Raw genomic sequence first — 23,837 nt, 5'->3', positions numbered from 1 at the left:
TCCAATCCCCTTTGTGTCCCAGATCCTTGTATTCTCAGCTCCCAGGGTTCAAATTGTCATGATACTCCTTTGGGCTTTGTACTATGAAACCAGTTCATTCCAGGTTAAATGAGGACTTTCCTTTCATGCATTAAGTAATTTGTCTTTTCCTCGCCCGACTTGCTTTGTGCCAGTGTCCCCATCTGAGGAGGACACTGTGACTCATCATACTGCAGATGTCTGTAGAAAGGCAGGAAAAGCCTTCTCCGCTGCCTTCCCAAAGGGCTGTGATGCCAGAAGATGCTGCTTTTGTTTGTTTCCTGGCTGTCAGGCCCCTGGCTTGGCATCCAGACAGCAGCACTGAATACCAGGCAAAGCTGTGACAGACACTTTTATCCGCATCCCTGCTTGAGATTGCTTTCAGCTTTGGCTGTATGTTTTGCCAGTTTATAGATGCAGAATATCAAAACCACTACTCCTGGCCAGGTGTGGTGGTGCACGCCTGTAATCCCAGCACTTGGCTGGGTGGGAGGCTGAGGTGGGAGGAGCCCCAGGGGTTTGAGGCCAGGCTGGGCTACAAAGTGAACTCAGGCCACCCTGAACTACACAGTGACAGCCTGTCTCAGAAGTCCCCAAGAAACAGAAACAAAAGACCACTACTCCCAAAACTCAGACTTTTCCTCACTTCTACAGTGCTTTAGCCGGAACTGTAAGAATGCATGTACCAAAGCAGACCCCTTCACAAGCTGAGCTCACTGTGTCAGCTTGCAGCTCCTTTCGTCACTAGACTTTCTGTCCTCGGAAGGAGGAACCAGTTATCATGTCATAACTTGAAAACTCCATCTCTTCAGGGAATGTCTCATTTGTGTGCAGCAAAACCACCATAGAGGCACTTGACTCTGCCTCACCAGTCTCTGGACCTAAAAGGACCTAGATCTTTAGGCAAGTCAATGTGGATTTCTTTTTTGTCTTGGCAGCACCCTTATGTTTACCGGGTTACTTTTGCCACAGCTAATGAATCCTCTGCACTGCTAATCAGGATGTTTAATGAAAAAGGAACTTTGAAGGATCTGATCTACAAGGTATTTGTGGGGAAAGTTCATGCATTAAGTTCTCAGGTCCTTTGGAACTTGTTAATTACTGTGCTTAGTACTATGGTTCCAGAAGCAAGACCTTAAGGATTTGATTTTAATTTTGGATTTAGCTGGAAAAACTCTATCCAGTTTGGTTAAATAACATTCCTTTCCCTACTTGAGGGTAAGATGAGAGGTTTGGGGATTATAGACTGCTGTTTTGGGTCTGTTTGAAAGTTTGTGTCTTGAACTTGTTAACACAGTACCCAAGAGCTCTAACAATGTGCGAGACTTTGGGGACTGCTAAGGCTGAGACTAAGCCAATCCCCGGAACACAGAAAGCGCCAGAACCCAGGTCAACCTCTCAGCTGCACAGATTGTTGTGTTTTGTACTCCACATCCCCTGGGCTGCCTGGCGGTGTCTCTCGTGTCTATTTAGGAAACTCAGGTGCTCAGTGGTTCCTCTGCCACTTCCTTACATGTGTTTTGTTCTTCCTTAAAGGCAAAACCAAAGGATCCATTCCTAAGGAAGTACTGCAACCCTAAGAAGATTCAGGGCCTTGAACTCCAGCAGATAAAAACATATGGGCGACAGATACTAGAGGTAAGAGATACTTAACTTTTGTTGAAGTTGCCCTGCAGTTTCATCCAAAGTTATGGAAAAGTTCTCAGATAATATCCAAACTCACTGACATTGGTTATTTGTTAGGTGACAGTAAATGTATTCTACCCCAACAAGCAAATATTTGAAATGAAGGTGACAAGAACTTAAATTCCGAAAGCTTTAGCTGTTACAATTTTGTGTTTGATTTTTAAGAATTTTGCCAAGTGGATAGCTTTTGTGATATCTTAGGTTGATCTGTATCTCTGTGCTAAGATATGTCCCTATGTCTCCCTTGTAGAAATGTGAACAGCAGTGATACCTACTCCCACTGGGGCTGGAGACAGAGTGCAGTGTTAGTATACTTAAAACCAAAGGCCTTGGCTTTGATCCCCAGCACTGAGAGACAGACAGACAGACAGAGGAGAAGAAGAGCCAAGCCAAGCCTTTTCCATGTCACTAAATAATGTTCTCCAGGCTTCTCAGATTTTGCAGTAAAAATACTTAAGCACCACACTCCCCCATGTCACATCTATTTAACTATAAATTATATACATATACCACTGCTAATATATTTTTGAACATAAGTTAAGAGAAAATAAGATTTTTAAAACTAGAAAGAGCTGTTGTGTTCTTTGCTTTTAGTTCTCAGTGCATTGCCCTGGGCACCTTCTTAGCTGGTTTCTCCAGGTCTTTGCACAGATGTGTAGAGCCATCTGTACTCCAGGGAGCCACTGTTTGTTTAAATGGCAGCTCAAAATGTGATTCTTTTTGTGGAAGCCTGCTGTGTGTTCCTATTAATAAGTGAATTGGGCAAAGATGAGACTAGAGCTGTTTTCAGCTCAGCCTCTTGAGTAGTGGCAGAGGCACTGGTGTGACGACTTAACTCTTGGGGAAGGAGGATCTACTGCCTGAGGAGAGCTGGGACAGAAGCTGCTCCAAGCGAAGCCTTTGGCATCAGAGCTGCTTTCTCAGGCTGCTTCTCTGTTCTTTGGGAGCTTTGCTCCTGGGAAGCATTCAGTGTCACCCCTTTCCAAAAAGTGGAGGTGGCATTTTTCTTCAGCAGTCTCCCCACTGCATGATTTTGTTTCAGAAAGTACTGAGTTAAAGACAAAAGTGTTCTTATTATTTGTTTTTGCTTTTGGCTAAAGATTGAACCCAGGGCTTCCTATTGGGTGTTTAAGCCAGGGCTGCCTCTGCCCCTGAGCTGGACCCCCAGCGACTCCATCTTGCATCTGAATGAGTTGGGGGAAATATAACCTGCACATGTTTGTTAACAGGTACTAAAGTTCCTACATGACAAGGGGTTTCCTTACGGGCATCTTCATGCCTCCAACGTGATGCTGGACGGTGACACTTGCCGGCTGCTGGACCTTGAGAACTCTTTACTGGGCCTCCCTTCCTTCTACCGGCCCTACTTCACACAGTTCAGGAAGATCAATGTGAGTGACTCGGGTAGTCCAGCCGGAGGTTCACCGGGAGGGGAATCGCAGACTAAACTGAAGTGCCAGGTGGGGCAGGGAAGGGAGGAGAGTGGAAAACCACAGAGGGCAGACCACACCTTTTGGTTAGAAGGGTTCCTTCTTTTGGTTTGGTGTGGGTTTTTTGAGACGGTGATTTGCTGTGTAGCTCAGGCTGACCTCGATCCTCCTGCCTCGGCCTCCCCAGTGTTGGGATTAGAAGCATGTGCCGCTGTGCCCAGCTGCCTCGTGAGCTTCATTTCGGAGTGGGCCTTGTTTCTCAGTGGAAGCCTGGGGCAGGAGCATAGGAGGCATAAAGCCAAACCGAAACATGAATGTGCACTGCTATCTTTCTCTCACAGACATTGGAAAGCGTGGATGTCCACTGCTTTGGTCACTTACTGTACGAGATGACTTATGGACGACCGCCTGACTCGGTGCCTGTGGACTCCTTTCCTCCTGCACCATCCTTGGCTGTGGGTCAGTACGGGGCTAGGGCAGGCCTCGAGGGTCCTGGTAGTCTGCAGAGCTGCTCATCCCCTTTCTAGAGTCCAAAACAGCCAGAGACACTGCCAATGGCTTGTCTCTCAGACTGAGACCTTTAAGAAACTTTCTGTAAAATATATCAGAATTTTGGAAACACATGAATGTAGTCTTTTTGGTTTTTTTTTGGTCTTTTTCTTTTTTGTCGGTATCGGGGATCGAACTCACGACTGCCTGCTTGCAAGGCAGGCGCTTATGCTGCTGAGCTAAATCCCCAGCCCCCTGAATGTAGTCTTAATCGAATGCAGAATCCAGGGCTGAGCAACTTGAGGCTGGTCTTAAGGACTCAGGCAGGTATCAAGAATGAGACCACAGCTGGCATGTGACTAAAAAGGAACACAAGTGCCAGGATAGATAAGAGCCCAGCAGGCCCAGTCAGGGGCTCAGCCCCCAAACAAACTGGATCCCAGAGCGCTTCCAGTGTTCCTGAGGACAGGTGGGAAGCACCTTGTGCAGGAGCTGGTGCAGGCTCAGGGACCCTCCCAGTCTCCCACAGCCAGCTCTGAACTAGGGCCAGGCGGCAAGAGAAGGGCAGGTAAGCTCCCAGACCACTGTGCTGAGCCTGTGCAGGTCAGTGCTGCGCAGAGCATCATGCATGTGTCAAGTGAAGCAGCTCATGAGAATGGGTCCTGAGCATCTTACGTGTTGGGTGTGAACAACTGAAACTGAAGGGTGTACTGTGGTTGCTCTTCCTTATAGCCTCCAAGGTGTTGGATGCTGAGTTAATCAACAGCTGACCTCCCAAGTACTAGTTTTGGTTAAAAACAAGCCAGCAGCAAAATGTCTTCCAAGTTCAGGATTTTGCTTCTGCATAGTGTTTATTTCGCTTTTATGAGAACATTTTTATGACTGAGCTGTTGATTTCTTCCTCTAGTTGCCTTTGAAGTCCACTTGGCTTTCTGTGAGCACGAGGTTTCTGAGGCATGTCTCTTGAGTCCTGGGTGACTCCAGTGTTGCTAGCGCTCCCCTCCCCCGCGTACGCCATCTGTCTGTGTGTGAAGAGTTTGACACTGTTCTGATCAGCCTGCAGACAGCTGTTGCAAAGCTGTGTCAGACTTTTCATCGCCCAGTGGGTTCGCCAGCAGTGTGCTGTGGAACTAAAATGTGTATCTGTTCATTTCAAGTGGCCGTGTTGGAGTCTACGCTGTCTTGTGAAGCCTGTAAAAATGGCATGCCTACCGTCTCCCGGCTCTTACAGATGCCGTAAGTCAATCATATGCGTCAGTTGTAATCTGAATAACTGTTGAACACTGGACCGCTGTGCGCAAGGGCCTAGGACTCAGGTGCTGTCCCTGCAGAGTTGAAGTGACCTGCTTCCAGATGTCTCACTTGCAGCATAGTGACATGTGTCCTCGTGACCTCTCTGCTGCTGGTCTGATTGCTCTCCTTGAACATCAGCATCCTCCCTTGTGTGTCTCTTCTCCGTCAGCTTTAGCACTGTGTGCATATCTGTAGCACCCCAGCTTAGGAAACGCCAAAGCAGCGCTGCCCCACACCTCTCCTCCTTGAATCTACCACAATGCGGTGGTCACTGGTGGCGGATGACTCACAAGTCACAGGGCCTCACAGTGAGGGCTGCCCTCCTGAGGAGGCAGCGTGTTTCTGGGGGTCTGTGCTTCTGTTTGGTTATTTCCTCGTGGTGGGTATAATCTGTGAAACGTCCAGCTTGTCCTGGGCACTGTGCTGTAGACTTTGAACTCAGAAGACATTCTCTCTTAAAGCCAGGGGAAGAGCGGATCAGGGTTTCCTGAGCCTGATGCTCTTTTCTCTCTCTCTTTTTTTTTTGGTACCAGGGATCAAACTCCTGACCTTGCACTTGCCAAGCAGGTGCTGTGCCACTGAGCTCTTTTGTCTTTACCAGCTTGGTACCTAACAGGTGTCCTAAGGAAACAGTGACAGATGTGAACCAGGCAAGGGAGAGCTTGTGTGTGCAGTCAGAGTTCAGAGGAGGCAGAGAGATGACTTCAGGTTCTTTAGCCATTCTTTCTACAAGTTATTGTTGCTTTGTTTTGTTCTGTTGTGATTTAGTTTGGTTTTTTGGTACTGGGGATTGAAACAAGGGGTACTGTACCACCAAGCTACTTCCCACCCCTTTCTAATTTTGAGAGAGGGTCTTGCTAAGTTGCCCAGGCTGGCTTTGAACTTGCATTTTTCTTTCTTCCAGTTCTCCCATTTTCCTATTATAATCCAAGTATTTTTTTTCACCTAAGTCTCTCCATCCTGTGGGCTTCAGTCTAGAGAACGGCAATGGGAGAGGTGTGACCCATGTCAATTAAAATGTGTTGTCTGCAAGTAAATGGCAGGGAGGGCGAGGACTTTGGGGAGCACTGTGGGGAAAAGTGACTTTGTCATTTCTGCTTGGATGAATTATCTCTCCTTACAGAAGGGGGACGTTTCAAGGAAAGTGTCACAGGATGCAGACACTATCACTATTCAACAACCATTACAGTCAAAGTGATTCAGAGGTCCCGAGCTACTGCTTTCTGACCTGGGGGCGGGCACTGGGGATCCAGCCCAGGGCCTCATGCAGGCTACACAAGTGCCACATTGCTGAGCTCAGCCCTTGCTAATGTACTCTCAGCCCGTGCTACTGGTTTTGATAGCATACTTTTGAGGAAAATTTATATACCTTCCCCAAAGCTGCTGTTTTTTAAATGAATCATGAGAAACAATTGGAAGCAAAGTATTCCAATCAGAATAATTCCTTTGTACTTACTTGAACATTTGTCTTTTACTGAGCTCTAGAATAAATTTTATTGAGGTAAGAAAAAAACAGAAAAAACAGCTATTCTGTTTAGAAGCATCTACTACTTACATTTGCAATATCTTTGAAAGTTGCTATTTACAAAAAAAAAAAATTTTTTTTTTCCTTCAAATACAATATTGCCCTACAATGGGGAAATAACTTCTGGTGCCCCACCGGCACAGTCTCCTGGTGACACTCCCTAGGCGGGAGAGTAGGAAGGTCCGGAGGTCACACTGGGGGATCCACCTGTACATTCCTGTGCCTTTCTCCATTCACATTACATGCGGGTTGGAGCAGGTGGTGGGAGCAGGGAGACTCCAGGGGCCAAACACATCTCATCTGCTGTGCTCACAGATTGAGAAGCCACCTTGTTTGATGAAGACTTTGTTGTTTGTTTCTTTTCTTTACAGGTTATTCAGTGATGTTTTATTAACCACTTCTGAAAAGCCACAGTTTAAGGTAAAGCAAATCATTTTCTTAGCATGTGATATAAGTAAGTTGGCTTGAAAATCACCTCTTTTAAACTAAAAAAGAAAAGGTATACAATAGGGAAAATTTGGAAATAATCTAAATATTTTACAATTAAAGTCTAGTTTTATAATATATAACATAGTTGTTTGAAGAAATTTTTGTCTAATAAAGTAAATTTTTTATCTAACAGTTTCACTTTATACAAGCATTTTAGTGACACGGACATTATTATGATTTGGGCCAAGGTTTAAAAAACAGGATATAACCGGGGGTTTAGCTCAGCGGCATAAGCACCTGCCTGGCAAGTGCAAGGCCCTGAGTTTGATCCCCGGTACAAAAAAAAAAGCAGGATATCACATACCTTGCATAAAGTTACCCACCCGCCTCTAGAGGGCAGTCTGGAAGGAAGCCTGGGGCAGCAGTGGAGGGAGTCACAGGGCAATCGTGGGCTGGGAAGATGAGAACCAGAACCATGCCTGCCATGCTCTTGGGACACTGGCCGTTATCTGCAGCAGCGCTTCCCAAACTCAGCATTTGACATTTTGACTCAGATAATCCTTGCTGTGGGACGGGGCCAGGTGAGGCAGTAGCCTTGGTCTGAGTCCCATCCTGTCAGCTGGGATTACTAATCCCAGCACTCCCAGCACGTAGAAGGCTGAGGCAGGAGGATCGCCATGAGTTTCAGGTCAACCTGGAGTACGTGGTGAGTTCAGTGTCACCCTGAACTGCCTAACAGACCCTGTCTCCACAAACAAAATAAACATAATCAATGTGATTCTAAAAAACTAACATAAGTGTCTTGTATATGCATTGACTTTGTAGGAAGTTACACAGGAAGTAGTGATGGGGTGGAGGCTTTTCCCTATGTACCTTTTTACACATTTTGGATTTTGAGCCATTTGACTATCTTACACGCTGAATACTTTTTAAATTTAAATTCGAAAAGAATAATAAAAATTCAGCATGTCTGTTTTCCAGGCCTCCACTCCTCATAGTTTAAAAAAATAAATTCAGGATTTGGCTATAATTATTCCCCAACAGGAAAAAGAGTTAATCTTGTGAGATTCAAAATATAAGCCAATCGCAGAGAAATTTTCTCTAAAGTTATAAATATTATAATTACTTGAATTTGTATGTTCCAGTAAGCTTCATGTATTTTTAAAATTGTAGCAAAAATCTACCTACTTAATGTGTATGTGTGTGTGTGTGTTTTACTGGGGATTAAACCTAGGGCCTTGCCAAGCCCTCTTCCTCTGAACTACCTCTCAGCTCTTTTTAAATTTTATTTTGAAGCTGCCCAGGCTGACCTTGAACTTGGATCAAGCACTCATCAGTCTCCTGAGGAGCTGAAATTACAAGTCTGAAATTACAAATTACACACACAGCCTTCTTCACCATTTGTGCATGTACAGTTCAGTGGTATAATTGTCTTCACATTGTCGTGTAATGGACTATAATGGGAACTCTATACCTACAGAACAATTTCTGTTTCCCCTTCTTAGTTCATGGTAACCATCATGTTATTTTCTCTTTCTGTGATTTGACCACTTGGATACCTGAGATAAGCAGAATTGCATTGTATATGCATTATGTTACATTGTGTTTGCTGATGGCTCCTCCTTGACTCCAGGACTCTGAATCTCCAGCAGTGTTACTCAGTAGAGGATGCCCTCTCCCTTTCAGATCCCCACAGACTCAAAGGAAACATTGAGAATTTGTGTTTTGTGATTAAATCATTTCATTCACTTGGCATTACCTAGTCATGATTTATCCATGTTGTAACATTCAACCAAATTTGCTGTGTGTGCGTGTGTGTGTGTGTGTGTGTGTGTGTGTGTGTGTGTACGCGCGTGCGCTTGTATACCAAAAATTGAACTCAGGACCTCACTCTTGCCAGACAGGCTCTGTGCTGCTGAGCCATATTCCCCAGCCTGCCTTTAAAAAAATTTTTTTTTGCTTCTTTTTAAAGGCTGAATAATAATTTTCTGTGTGTCAGTGTATTCACACACAAGCCGTATTTTCTTTATCTCTTTTTTATGCTGGATTATTTGGGCTCTTTCTACCTGCTGGCTATTTTGAACGATGCTGTAATGAACATGAGTACACAGATCTATCTTTTTGAGGTCCTACTTTCATTTTTTGTGACTATATAACCAGAAGTAGAATTGCTGAATTATATGGTAGATCTGTTTTTGTTTTTTATTTTCTTAGTGGCTGTACCATTTTATATCCTACCAGCCGTGTACAGGGGTTCCAATTTCTCCATACCCAGACACTTGCTGATTTCTTCTCACAGTGGCCATCCTAGTGTGTGTGAGCTGGTGTTTCAGTGTGGTTTGCACTGCATTTCTGTAGTGATTAGAGATGCTGAGCATCTTTCCATATGCTTGCTTTTTGGCCATTTGTATATTTTGTTTGGGAAAATGTCTATTTAGAACTTTTACCCAATTTTAAATTGGGTTACATATTTTTTTGTTATTGTTGAGTTACAGAAGTTCCTTTGTATGTCCCTGGGTATTAAATCCTTATCAAATATGTAATTGGCAAATATTTGGCTTTTCATTGTTAGTAGTGTCCTTTGTTACAGAAAACTTTTTTTTTGTTTGTTTGTTTGTTTGTTTTTTCATTTTTATCGGTACCGGGGATCAAACTCACGGCAGCCTCCTTGCAAGGCAGGTACTTATGCCGCTGAGCTAAATCCCCAGCCCCCTGTTACAGAAAACTTTTAAATCTTTTTTTTTTTTTTTTTTTTTGTCTTTTTCATTTTTATCGGTACCAGGGATCAAACTCACGACTGCCTACTTGCAAGGCAGGCGCTTATGCCGCTGAGCTAAATCCCCTGCCCCCAAAACTTTTAAATCTTAAAGAAATCCAATTTATCTTTTTCCTTTTACTGTTTGTTTTTATATTTTGGTGTCATATCCAAAAAATCATTGCCAAATCCAATATCATGAAGTTTTATTTTTTTCTTTCGTGAGTTACAGTTTTTAGTCTTGCATTTAGGTCTAGAACCCATTTTGAGTTGATTTTCATATATGCTGGAAGGTAAGGGTTAGCCCCTAACCCTTGCATGTAGATAGCCCAATTTTCTCAAATCCACTTATCAGAAAAACTGTCCTTTCTCTGTGTTGTTCTTAGTGCCTTTGTCAAAGATCATGTGGCCATATTCAGCAGCATTTATTTTGAGGTTCTCTGTTGTGTTCCATTGGTCTGGGCATGTCTTTATGTCAGGACCAGAGTTTTGGTTACTGTAGATATGTAATAGGTTTCAAAAGCAAGAAGTCTGAGTCTTCTCCAAGTGTGTTTTTCTTCTTTAAAATTGTTTTGGCAGTTTGAGATCCCATTCAAATTACTTGAAATCTGTATCGTGTTAATATATTCATTACCAAAATGCTGGAGAGCCTGGGGATTGAAATGCGACTGTGCTAGAATTCAGTAGCAGCTTTAACCAGTCTTATTTCAGAGGGCTGCCTTCCTCATAACCAGCTGTCCTCGGTGCCTCTAGCTCTCAGAATCTCAAGCTACTTCATTGATGTGCTTTTCTCTTCTTTTAGATTCCCACAAAATTAAAAGAGGCATTGAGAATTGCCAAAGAATCTATAGAAAAGAGACTAATTGAAGAACAGAAACAGGTAAATTAGTAGTCATTCCCATTGCCCTGTGATCTTTTAGTGTCCCCACCCTCTACCATGGTCTTCATGCTAGCTGTCTTTTGACAGATTGTTCACTCTGTAAACATTTTGTGCATATTTGCTCTTAATCAGGTTCTGAACTGGATACTATAACCTAGAACTGAATACTTCACTGTGCTCTCAGTAGCTCAGTCTGAGGAGAAACTGACCCATGTACAAAGGGTGGTCATCCTCTGTGATCAGGGGGTGCCAGATGTGGTGGTGAGGCACGATCGTACTCTACAGATGCCGCCATGGGCCACATTCTTTATAAAAAAGAAGGAAGGAGGAGCTGGGGAGTAGAAAGTGCTTCATCCCCTAGTATACTCTTCCTCCAGACCTCTAGATCCAAGCCAGGAGGCAGAGAGGCTTAGCAAAGAAAACTTTTTTTTCCAAATAATTTGATTTGGAGAGAAAAGTTTCATTAGAAAACTGCCTATAGTATATGCTTACATTTATGGGGGTTTATGGTCTCTTAAAGATTCACCAGCATCGAAGACTGACAAGAGCTCAGTCACACCATGGATCTGAAGAAGAAAGGAAAAAGAGAAAGATTTTGGCTCGGAAGGTAAGCCTGGGGTCTCTGAATTCTCCCTGTGAATTCTTGACCGCACACAAGAAAAAATTCAAGGTTAAAGGTCTACATTTAATAATACAGATTTTTTGCTATATCTCCTGGAAAGCTGAAAGTGTTTCCAGATGATTGGTTTGTAGTTTTTAAAAAGCCACATAATATTAGTAGAGCAGCAGACCATATACTTTTCTGGCTTGCTGGGCTCATTATGGCATGATGTGATTGGACGTAATGATTGGCCTGAGATAGTAAATTCAGCATTCTTGGTTTTATTTCCCCCTTGGCTTGTGGCTTCTTCACTGTATTGAGTTAAGAGTTTAAAAATGACTCTGTCTATGGCTAGTTAAACTGTATGCCTGGAAGATTTTTAATTCTTTTTTTTTTATGGTTTTTAATTCTGACTCTCAGATTCAGTGTGTTGATACTTTGCTTCCCTCTCCTTTTATTTTTAAAGAAATCAAAACGATCTGCTATTGAAAACAGTGAAGAACATTCAGTGAAGTACAACAACTCTAACAATTCAGGTAACTTTAAAGAGCCATAGAATCTAGAGGGCTGGAAGAGTAGGAGTCTATAGTTGGAGAGGTTTGGGGTTCTGGTGGGTACAGATCAGACAGTGTAGTAACGAATGTAGAGAATAAAAGAATTCTGTTCCTAACAGAGGATTGCAATGGCATCTGTAGGCCCAGCACTGAAATGTTGGGAGACCCTCAGATGTCACTGGGTAGCTCTGCCTCTTCACTTACGACTAGACTGAGTCAGTCAAAGGCACAGGAGCACCTGCCGTGGAAGAAAAACAGACTCAAGTTAAAATGCAAGGCCTTCTGTTTTCAGTAGAGCCTGGATAAACTGAAATTACCCCAAACCTTGGCCTGTGCTCTAGAGGACACTGTGTATGGAAGGATTTGCATGCTGTGTGGATGAGCGAAAGGACTATGTATTGGATGTCAAGAAGCATCATTCTGGACAGCCCAAGGTGGTATAAAGGGCACTGTCCTGAGTCTGCAGATCTTACAGCCACTCCCAGTTGCCCCTCACCCAGTCCCCTGGGTTGGGCTTAAATGTACCCATATTTAAAAATCAGGGCTAGGGGCCAGGCCCTTCGCTTTTAAACACGTCAGCAGCATGAGGTCCTAAGTTCAATTCCAGGTTCCAAACCAAATAAAAAATAAAATAAGTAGAAATCAGGGCCAGGCTGAATGATCCCCACGGCCTTGAAGTTCGTACTTTGTGCATCCGTGAGGTAGAACACTTGACACAGGGAAGGAAGGCTTCACTCCAGCAGGCGACAGATGTGGCCATGAAAGGCTTTGGGAAAGGAGACCTGAGGCTTTAGGGTTAATCATTACATTTTTAGGCAGGAGAAGGGCCTAGCATGATTGCCAAAACCTCCATGGTGCAGGCTGGAGAAGGCTGGGGGAGAGAATGGAAAGAGGTCCCAGGAGGACCGAGGCAGGCTGCTGAGGATGGACACTCTGTGGCCAGCGGGTCACTTCAGCGTTGCAAGTCTCCTATCTCCATGTTCGATGGCATGGACAGAGACCACTCTATTGTCAGTAGGCTGAGATTCCCATCCGTCTGGCAGTCAGCCTGTCAAGCATCTAGTTCTTTAGAAAGCAGAGAAAACCCACTGTGCTGTCCAGCTTCCTGATACCTGCCTGCAGAACTGTGTGCCACGTGCAACCAGAGGGGCACCAAGGACTCTCCAGACACACTCGCGCCCTCAAGAAGTTCAGGAACATGCGGTAGTGGTTATCTATAGCAGTGTGCAGATAATGTACAGACAGTGCAGGTACTGCAAGTTCAGTCTTCTCCCCATTGAAATCGTTAGCACTACAAATAGTATGATAAAACACAGTGAGTTTTACCTTCTTTTTCAGTAAAACGCTCTGCATATTTTTAGGAGGCTGAGGGAGTATTACAAGTAAGGAAAGATAGCAACCTGGAGGGAAATGTGGTTTAGTTAGGCCACTTCCCAATGTACCCAGTGTCCATGAGGCACCAGCATGCCCTTCTGGGTGGTAGTAGAAGTAGGATAGGCCTGCCCAGATCAGCTGTTGGTAGCTTCACTGACCACAGCCCTCCCTTTGGGTGTGTGCATCTTTGGCCTAGGGAGCACCAGGCCAGAGAGCTTTGGTTACTTCTCCAAGCATGGCAGAGGCCTCCTATCACCCTAGAAGAGCCTTATGCAGAGACTACTGTCTGCTCCTGAGGCTGCTTTCATGCCATGCACACGAGGAGGACAGACATTTTCTAGGTAATTCTAAGCTAGAGGGAGGTGTTAAGAACTTGTGCATATCAAGGTTTCTAGGTCCATAGAAAAGCACACAGAGAATAGGGTTTTGCACATTGTTTCACTGTAAATGAGGGCATTTACTGAATTTCATGTAAGAAAAGGATTAGAAAGTTCACACACTGCACAGTCTTACCCTCTCTAATCAAATGCACATCCTGATAAAATGGAAATTCTGTGAATACAGTGCTGGGTGAATGCTGTGAGGAGCCCTTCCTTTCCTTGGCAAGGCCCTGCCAGGTTGTTGTGTGCCATGTCTGCCGTACAGCTCTGGCCACTGTCATTTGTCATTGCCTAGACATGGGATTGAGTCAGAATGAGAGACTGCAGATAATTGCCTAAGCTGTGGACTGTGCAAAGTTGGTTTTACACCAGGCGAGCTGAGAAGACCAGGAGACTCAGCCTTTAGTGGCCTAGGAAGGAAGCTGACCCTGCACTGGAGTGACAGCCTGTTGCGTTGGATCTAGTCTCCCAAGTTTCTGTCCCTTAGCACTTGTGACCCACATGCTAGACCAAGTGCAGATTCTCAAACAACAGTGGGTTTCTGTTTGTATCAGATTCTAGTACACATTAGCATCTTTAGTCCCCATGAGCGTTTCTGTTTTATCTTAGCAGGATCTGGGGCCAGCTCACCTCTCACATCCCCATCATCTCCGACTCCGCCTTCTACAGCAGGTTAGTAAAGTGGAAGTGACACACCTTCCTCCTCTCCACCCATGGAAGAAAGGGCTCTTCCTCTTGCCTTGGCCCAAGCATTTCGGGGGTCAGATCGCACCAGCCTTCTCTGGAGAAACCAGAGAGAATGTAAATTAGCTGTGTCTTCCAGGAGAAACTGTGTTCACTGGAAGTGGATTGGTTTTAGAGCTATTAGGCACCTTTTGGTCAAGCTTGCTGTTTGCTGAGGCAGCTTGTCTTCAGACAGAATAAACGCACCTGTGCCCAGGGCCCTATCCCTCTCCTCAGGGAGCCAGTGTGCACTGGGTTTGTCTCAGAGCAGAGCTGCTGCGGCCCCTAGCGTCCAGGGAGCTACCCTGCCTTCTGCCTGCCTGCTAACTACTCGTACTTTATCCTGCTCTGTGATGCATTTCATTATCCTAATATGTCTCTATCACTAGCCTTTGTTTTGTAAATTTAAAAGGAATTTATCTTGGAACTTAGAAAAATTATCTGATTCTGTGGAATAGTTTCATAATACTGTCTTTACTCTCTTCTTTCCTTTTTGAACTAAAACTTCTCTTCTGACTACTTTTTAAGCCCAGTAAAAGCTCCCTGGAGCACCCTGTTTCTTTATTTCCTAAGCGGACCAGATAGTTTGGATGTCTGAGGTGCGGGTTCCACCCCTCAGAGTACATGAGTTGTTCTTGGAGGGTTCCTGCAGTCGTGGGAGAGGAGAGTCATCAGCAGGATTGACCAAGATGTGACAGTACTGATATTCGTGAAAATTTATGGTGGGCCCTAGGGGCTACCAAAAGCATTTCCCAGTTCTCTCCCAGGCTTTGAGCTGACCTTCCTAAGGAAACACCAGGCAAATGCAAGGGGCTAGTTTGAACCGTCTGCCTGGGGGCAGGGGTCTGCCCTTGCTGGCTGATAGCAATTACTGCAAAATGTTCTGGGGCCAGGGCCAGTTTTGAGTAGTGAAGAACCTGGCTCCGGTAAGTACACACTTCTTCTTGGCTTGGTCAGCAGATTTTATATGAATTTCCCACATACTGATAAAGACAGATCTTTGTTTTGTGAAGGTGACTTATTTAGGCTGATCCAGAGTTTCTGGAGACTCACTGCCCAGCCTGGGTAGAGCCATTTGCTAGAAGATAGAATATTAATTTTATACCATTTGGACATAGTAAGGAAATTAGACAAAATTATCTCCATAAACCCTCCTTTAACAAGTAAAGTGTCTGCTGAATATGTTGTCAATATTCAGTGTAGGTTGATTCTCATTTTTAAGTGTCTCGGCTGGGTGTGGTGGCACATAACTGCAGTCCTAGCACTAGGGAGGCTAAGACAGGAGGACTCCTGTGTTTAAGGTCAGCCTTCACTGCATAGTGAAATCCTGTCTCAAACAAACAGAAAACTCAGTGTATTCAGACTTATGGGAGGAATTGTCTGCCTCTGCTTTAAGTGACAGCTATCTCAGCTGGGCATGGTTGTGTACACCTATAATCCCAGCCCTGGGGATACTGAGGCAGGAACATCTTCTGGAGTTTGAGGCCATTATGGGCTATGCAGTGATTTCAAGGCCAGCCTGAACTACATAGAGAGACCCTGTCTCAAAAACAAAAACTAATGCAAACAGAAGTGTCTCACACAGTAGCAAGTTTGCATGAGATGAAGTAATTTTCGACTGTTAGAGGAAGGGCAGGGATATAGCTCACCTGCAGTGAGCTCTTGCCTAACATGCATAAGAGTTCCATTTCCAGCACTGGGGGATAAAAGCATTTTAAAAAGCACTAGAGCCAAGCACAGTGGTGCGCACCCATAGTCTGAGCTGCTCAAGAAGTTGAGAGGGGAGGACTGTGAGTTTAAGGGCAGTTGGGTAAGTTAGGGACACCCCATCTCAAAGTAAAATAGCAAGGGCTGGGAGGCTTGAAACTCAGTGGTAGAGCACTGGCCTAATAGTGTGACGGCCTGGATTCAATCCCCAGCACGGCAGAGTAAGTTCATTGATTAAACAAGTAAATAAAGCATTTGCCTAAAATGAGAGAAGAAAAACAGGACTCTTTTGGGATTAAAGTCAGTACTGGAAGAGTTTCATCGAAGGTGAATGGGAGTGGCAGAGGATGGGTGCTGTGAGTGGACAGTGCTACCCCGAAGACCAGTGGCAGGACAGAAGTTAGCACACTGAGGCCCAAGTACAAAGACATCCCACCAGTGAGGGCTTCCCAGCCCTAGCAGCTCCTCCTTTTCCTTTACCTTTCTCTTCTATGTTTTGACAGAATTATCAGTTCTACCCCAAAGACAGTACTCTGACCTCTGCTGGGGATTTTTTGTAATACAGCTCATAAAAGTAATGTTTAGCATTTGCCTGGGAAGCTAGCACTTCAGGCCCTATACAGAGCATCCTCATGAAGTTTATTCAGTCGGTGTTTTCAGGAGGCATTTATAAGGGAGCCTGTGGCTTGCCAGGGACTCTGATGGCCCTAGCTTGGGAAGATGAACAGCAAGGTCCCAGCTCTCGTAGTCTCCTTCCTGAAGCCTCTCAGGAGCTCCACAGTGATAGACACAGTGCAGGTAAATGCTGCCTTTGGGATCTGGTCATAACAATACTGTCTTTTCCCCTCAGTTCCTCTAACAAGGGCTCCTCATATGGAAAACTAGTACACAACAAGCACAGCCTTGAGCTTCATTCTGTGCGCGGCATCAAGGGATCCTAGAAAGTAGCCACTTCCTGGTCTGTGGCCTTCAGGCAAGTAGGCTGTAAGTCCTTGATGGATATCCTCAGGGTTCCTCTGCCTTCAGGGCCTCTGCTGGGCAGAGGCGGACCTAGGCTTTCAGCTGCTTACCCTGGCTAGACTTGGAGGACAGGAAGGCTGGCTTTTCTTGGCCTGTCTTTCTCACTGCACTCTGCACACTGCTTATCCTGCTGTGGGATTCATTTACCCCAATTTGCAACCTGACTTCTAGGCTAAGTTTATGGGTTTAAGTCAAGGGTAGTGTCTTCTGGGTTTATGATGAATTACTGTTTTCAGAGAGGAAGGAGCCAGGTGTGGTGGTGCACACCTATAATCCCGAGCACTCTGGGAAGCTGAGGCAGGAGGATTACAAAGTGAAACCCAGAGTGGACAGTTTAGCAGTTTAGCAAGACACTGTCTCAAAATAAAAAAGGGCTAGGGTTGTAACTCAGTGTGAAGGTCCTGAGTTCAATCCTCAGTGCAACCACCAAAAAAAGAAAAGGAAAAAAATATCTTTGTTTTCAAGGACTAATATTAATGAAAGAATTCCTACAAAAGATAGCGTCTCAATCACAAACACAGAACTTGAGACCTGCACCAATGGTGTGGGAGTCCTAAGCTTGGGAGCCACTGCTTCCTGGTTCTGGAACCTTAGCCAGGTGCTTGGCCGCCAGGTGCCTCCAGTTCACAAAGAGAGAAGCTAGGGTACTGCCCCTGTTCAGCTGTTGGAAGGGTTCTGTGAATTACATGTAGGGGCCGTGCCCAGCACCTGGAAAGCCATTCACACAGTTCGCTGCTCAGACCTCCAGCCAGTCTGTATCTCTGGCCAGGTTTTGGTTATCTCCTCTGTAAAATGCAGAAAGCAGAAGTTAGAGGAGACCCTCCCCAAGTCCCTCACCAGGCACGCTGTAAATCTGCTGTGGACTCTATCTCCCAGCTGTGGGCTCAGCAGTTACCTTAGCCAACTCTGCAACTTAGGCAAGTTGAATTTCTTCTGAAAGCATCAATTTTCAGTTCATTGATGTAACTCATGTCTTCCTCTCAGTTACCTTTAGCATGGGGCAGATGTGACATGTTGTTACATACAGAGGTCTCACTCCCCTGGGTCCTTTCCAGCAAGTAGGCTCCTCCCTTTTCTCTCTGCAGCACCTTCTCATGGGGCATCTTGAGGTTTTTACCAAATTGATGGGAGGAATATCATCTCCCTACGTCTGCTGACAGTTCTGTCTGGTGACGTGACATTCTCTAATTCTGCAATCCTTTTTTTGGTAAGAACATTGATTTTTTTTTTTTTTCTCTCTTTTGGTACCGGGGATCGAACTCAACGACCGCCTGCTTGCAAGGCAGGTGCTTATGCTGCTGAGCTAAATCCCCAGCCCTGAGAACATTGATTTTTGCTAAAGATTGTTTTCTGTCTTAGGAAAGTCACACCTTCAAGAAGTTTAAAATTCTTACCCCGATTTATTTCATGGTAAATGTCATCAATTAATGTTTCTGTGAACACACTGAGCTGAGTAGTTTAAAAGGTCCCAATTTATATACACATAAGTAAATACTCCATAACTCTGCCCCTGTCACTTTAGGAGCAGATGGTCCTGTCACTTTGCTGTCTTTGTTTTGTTTTTATTTTTTTAAAGCAGATTTGTAAGAATATTTTAGGAAAGCTAAAGAAGACAGGATGCTAAATTGTTTTTTATAAACACAGCTAACTTATTTTGTGCTAGCTACTGTTCTAATTGGCTTTTGGTCATTGTTTCATTTAATCCTCATGAATATCTTTCTATCCAGTGAGAGCAGATTCCATTTCAGCTCCGTTTTACAGAGAAGAAACTGAGGCTCTAGTACAATTCAGATGAAGCAACCAGTGTCACACAGGCAGGGGCTGGTGCTATAGCCGGGATTTCACCTCGGCATGCCTCTAATCATTTTTCCGGCTCACTTACTGCACGCCTGGCTGTAGTTGCTCTGCAGTGCCTGCGCTGTTAGATAGACACTGTGCCTGGCTCCTGAGACCAGACCCTGGATGTAGAACCAGGAAACCTGGCCTGAGCCCTAACTCTGCACTTGTCTGCTGTGACCTTGGGCAAGTAATTTCCATTTTTCAAAGCTGTGTTTGAAGAGAACATGTGCTCCCTCCCTCTGAGGGGGACAGTATAAACGCCGAGCTCTGTAAGCAGTGAAGCACCGTCAGGTATACGCCAGGAAGGCCCTGATGTCCGAGAACTGTAGCCCTCCATGCATGCACTTTAGTGTTAAGCAGTAATTTTGAGGAAGGAGAAGCCAAGTTTGTACAAAACCTGGTTTGGAAGAATGAGTGGAGGAAAGAGAAGTTTCAGGTCTGGAGCTGGAAGGACCGAAATGGTAGAGAATGACTGAGGGCTTAAAGAACTGGAAGGAGGGTGAAGACGGGGAGCGGGGTTGGCACAAAAAACAGTGAGTTTTGGAGTGCTGGTGCTTTCAGAATGTGTTAGCCGAATCAGAGCCTAGAGCCTGTCAAGGTTTGAAATGGATGTCTCTGCCAGAAGAATCACCTCCTTCTCAAAAGGGGAGCACACTTTACAAAGCTGCACTTGGAGGTGAGCAGAGTGCCCTGCAGACCTGCTCTGTGCAGCCTGCTGCTCTGCGCTGCAGCCGGCTGGCCTCTCCTGGTGCTGGCCTGTGTCTTCCTCCTCTCCCTCCTCGCAGCCCCATCCCAGTGCGGGGCTCCTCAGAGTCACCCTAGGTGAGGGCTGGGGAGGGGGAAGCCTCCCAATGTGCCTTATGGGTCCAGGGCTGCAGCGGGCAGTGTGAGCAGTCTGCCTTGCCCTTGTCCCCAGGCCTCCCTAGGAGGGGCTCTTCCCTGAAAGTGGGGAGTGGGAACTCAGATTCACTGGCCTGGAAAGAATTATCTTTCACTTTTAACACGCAGTCTGCTCACTTTAAGAGACAGCATGGGAAATGTTTGCCTTGCTTTTTCTTATTAAGTGGCTGTCATGCCCTCAGAGGAGGACGGCAGGCAGCCCGGCAGCTCTGCCTCAGGTCCACTCTATGCTTTTGCTCTCCACAGCTCTAAACTGATGTAAGTCTCTGTTTTACTCAGTAGAAGACCTGCTTTGAGGAGCATTTCAGACTTTCTTTAGCCTTCTCCTTTTTTTTTTTTTCCAATTCCTTTTCTATCCCCTTCCCTTCACTTTCCCTCCCTCAATCTTTCCTTCCCCTTTTGATAAACTGTCCTTATTTAGTGGGAGAATGGTCTATCCTGGAGACATCTGTTGTGCTCTCCAAGGGAAGGAAGACCTCAGGGTGCTTTTTGAAGTGAATGTTATACTTCTAAATAAATAAACACAGTACCTAACTGGCTCAAGAATGTGAAGAGGGAGGTGGCTCCCTGGTCACTCTAGTAGTGTGTGTGTGTGTGTGTGTGTGTGTGTGTGTGTGTGTGTCATGTTTAACATGTTCCTGTGCCCTGAGCCACCCGTGGCCATGCATGCTTGTGCTGTCAGGTGGCCTGGGACAGTCATGTGTGGACTGTGGGGAGTTGGGAGCTACCAGCAGTGAAACAAACAAATTATGGCCCTGATGTGAACAAATGTGTGAAAAGGGTCATGTCATATTTATAAACCAGGGCATTTTTCATTGAGAATAATTAGTGTGTGATTCAGGCTAGTATTTTACTGTTACTGTTTGATTAAATGACACAAAAACTTGAATAATGACTTGTGTCCCCTTTCTCTCTTTCTCTTTGCTGTCTTCAGTAGAGCATGCACCATTTTGACCGTGAATTTTCGGTAAAGTAAGCTATGCTGATTTCTGTCTCACTTTAAAGATGCTCTGTTTCTGTAGGACAAATAGGACCCAGTACTTCTAGGTCACTGAGGTGACCTCCATGCACACGTGGAGAAACAGATTTGAGGCTATTTCCTTACCTGAACACTTGAAAGAAATACAGCATCTTTAAAAAACACCATATACTCATTTCATTTCCATCATGACCTTCAAAAATCTTCATTTTCACTCTGACTTTTGTTTAAAATATAGCTTTAAAAACCACAAATCAACTGCATGGCATTTTGGTGTATTTTAATTTTGGAAACCATGACTCTCAAAGTCCTGTTGCAAAATATTGGTTCCTAGTGCCTCTGATGCAGAGAAAGAAGTGTTAAGCTATTGAGTTTTTTGTTTACATGGAGACTGGCTTTTATAACGGACAGACAATGGGGAAAACCAGTTCTTAAGCCCTCTCAAAGCCTTGTGGGACTGGAGTATGACCCTTATCCACTTGAGGCCAGTGCAAAGGTGGACAGCAAATGCGTGGGGGGCTGCTGTGTGTTGGGAGTGATAGTGCTGCTCCCTCCTCACAGTGGTGGGTCCGTCTGGCGTGGCTCTAGTGTGGTCTGGTGGTCACTCGGCCTTCCCACTACCCAGAGGTGTGGACACCTTTCTATTGCTCTTGCTAACACTGGGCTAGGGACGGGACTCTTGGGTATCCTCCCCAGGCTGGGGGCTGTTGCAGCCAGACCTTCCTGCTTGAATCTGGCCTGCACTCCTGGCTGTAGCAGTCTTACCCTCCACCAAGGCCTCCACCAAACGTCAGGCTCCCATTGCATTTGGTGGGAGAGATTCGGGGAAGGGTTTTGTCTAAGGTGAGTGAGAAGGGAGAGCTTAAGCCTGTCATCATACACATGAACTGTTTTGGAGGGCTGTCTGTCCTAGACATGTGTTAACATGGACACCGTGCGCTCCTCTCTGCGACCTGGGGAGGAGGAGCGTCCACGTTTTTAGGAGTGCAAGGAGTGCAGGCATCACACAGGTGTTGCCAGCCCTGCCATTGTTACCAAGGCGTTGTGGTTTAAGTCTCAATAGAGATTTAAACCACACAGCTTCAGTGTCCATTTGCCATACAGGAAGAGACACAGCCCTCATCCCCCAGCATGGTGCAAGGTGTATATCCACTGCCTACATTTTCACCCCTCACCTGTGGGGCCAGAGCTCCTCCTTGCTAGCTCCGTTAGTTCTGAGGGCTTCACTTTGTACTTTTAATTTCCAGTGCTCAGCAGTGCGTACAAAGTCGGGGGATGTGCCCGAGCGGCCTCGCACCTTCACTGTATGGCAAGTGGCTGTGGTGCCCCAGAGCTCGGCCCTGGAACTGGCCTCCATCTTGCCAGCATCCTGGGCTACCGGGAGAGTGGTCTCCAGGTGGCCAGCGCAGAGCCTCTTGCAGGACCCCCAGGTGGTGCTACAGCCCAGGGGGTTGGGGGGGCTGGTGGTGGCTAGAGGTCCTGGTTGATGCAGACTGATCCTAAAGATCATTCTCAGTTCCGCTGCCCTCTTTTGGCCACTGATGGGAGAGCCTGCAGGGAGCACTGGTAGCCCCTCACCCTGTGGGGGCAGAGCCTCTTTGCTCGCTCCGTTGGTTCTGAGGGCTTCAGCAGGGCATTCCTCCTGACACCTTGACTGCTCACTACCAAGAGACCTTTCTGGAGGGACATTTCCATTACATACTCATCCTACCTGGGTTTCTCACTTGGGCACTCCCTTCAGTTAAAGTCATTTTTATCTTTATAATTGTGACAAAGTTAGAAACATGTTCTCACAGTCCATCCCAGCACAGAACATACATAGCTCCTGCATTCATTAGTTGGTACTGAATAGCGCCAGTGAAAGTTATGTTTTGTTCATCTGTCTGTACTTAATCTTTATTTGTGTTGCTATATTTCCATTTTTTGAGAATTCTAAGATTGCAGAGCATTTGCATGCATTTGAGTGATTCTTTAATTTCAGCTACCTTAGGTTGGGATAAAAGATATGGAAGAAGGTAAGTAGTTTTCTGTGCACTCTGAGACAGGCTTTTGCCTGTCACATTTGGTAGAAAGAGTGTGCTCTCTCACTGGTGATCCCGTGTCACTCCTCCATGCTGCGTCAGTGGTGCTGTCTGCCTGCCGCCACCACAGTGTGGGGACCACCCAGGAACAGCTCCCTGGTGTCACCCCAGGATGGTGGAGGGTAGTGACAGCTGCAGACAGTGGGGTCTCGAATGCTGTGAAGTTCACGGGAGATAGGACGACTAGTCTGCTGCTCAAAATCCTGCAAGGGAGGACTATTTCTGTGCGTATTTTGTTCTCAGAGAACAATTCAGTCATTGATTCAGAAGTACACAGTTCAGGCTGAGGCAGGAGGGTCTCAGGTTCAAGCCTAGCCTGGGCAACTTAAGAGGTATGTCTAAAACAAGGAAGGGCTGGACCAGGCATGGTAGTACATACTTCTAATCCTAGCACTCAGGAGGAGGCAGGAGAGTTTGCACGCGCGCGCACACACACACACAACACACAGCTGTGCCTGGAGCTGGGGGAAGTGTTACATGTCTACTTTCCCTGTCCTTGCCCCATGGGATGAAGTTCTACATTCTAGTTCTCCTGATGCTGCTGTACATTGGTGCAGTTCCATTCTGTTCCCCAGATGGGCAGCTGTGCAAAGAGCAGACCTGAGCGAGACTCCCCAGGGGGAGTGCACGATAAGCCCTAGCTTTGTGTTCCTCACAGCTGTTAGTATCTTGTATTTCTTCAGTCCAACCTAATAAGCAGTTCCTGTGTAGAACAGACTCCTGGCACTGGTTCTCAGCCAGAGTGCTGAGTGGTTTGTTGTTTTACACTAAATCACTCCTTTCCAGTCTCGTGTGTCTGTCCCTTTTGAGTAAGTGACATCCGAATAGCCCAGCGTAGGAGTAGGGAAGGCTGCCGGGACCTAGCTAAAGTAGCTGATGGGACTCTTTCTTTTCGGACCTTACTAGAATTTGGAAATGAGGTCAGTGTCATATCACCAGGTGTGGCTTCATGTCATTTGTGCTGTTTATTCTACCTTTTCTCATGTGACTGTTACTTCAAAGAAATCACCTTTAATTGAGTACTCTGCTGCTTCTAGCTTTTGTGTTCAGTATTTTAAACAATGGTGTCTTGGTCCCTCTGAGAACACGTGCAGTTTCCATAGAATTATTCTACCCAGGGCTGAGTGGCAGCAGCATGGGGTGGTGAGGAGTGGGTGACCTGTCTCCTGTCCCT

The 23,837-nt window shown here is 45.7% G+C and overlaps 1 protein-coding gene across 12 annotated transcripts in view; it reads left to right on the top strand.

The window, feature by feature from the left end:
* Nucleotides 1-23,837, top strand: part of Pxk (PX domain containing serine/threonine kinase like) — a 77,466-nt gene that overhangs the window by 52,328 nt on the left and 1,301 nt on the right. The window contains exons 8-18 of one of the 12 annotated variants that reach the window (XM_063257198.1): nt 957-1,061; nt 1,555-1,656; nt 2,934-3,095; nt 3,476-3,593; nt 4,781-4,859; nt 6,813-6,861; nt 10,428-10,505; nt 11,026-11,112; nt 11,573-11,642; nt 14,027-14,086; nt 20,541-20,570. In XM_063257198.1, coding sequence (XP_063113268.1) covers nt 957-1,061; nt 1,555-1,656; nt 2,934-3,095; nt 3,476-3,593; nt 4,781-4,859; nt 6,813-6,861; nt 10,428-10,505; nt 11,026-11,112; nt 11,573-11,642; nt 14,027-14,086; nt 20,541-20,557 — 927 coding nt within the window. In that variant the 3' untranslated portion in view covers nt 20,558-20,570. The other 11 variants (XM_063257199.1, XM_063257194.1, XM_063257197.1 and 8 more) reach the window with 11 other exon arrangements.

Source organism: Cavia porcellus, unplaced genomic scaffold (genome assembly GCF_034190915.1).
Source record: "Cavia porcellus strain 051 isolate PalLab524CR breed Dunkin Hartley unplaced genomic scaffold, mCavPor4.1 scaffold_10, whole genome shotgun sequence".
NCBI lineage: Eukaryota > Metazoa > Chordata > Mammalia > Rodentia > Caviidae > Cavia > Cavia porcellus.
The sequence above is the reverse complement of the archived record's forward strand: the minus strand, read 5'-3'. Positions and strand labels throughout refer to the sequence as shown.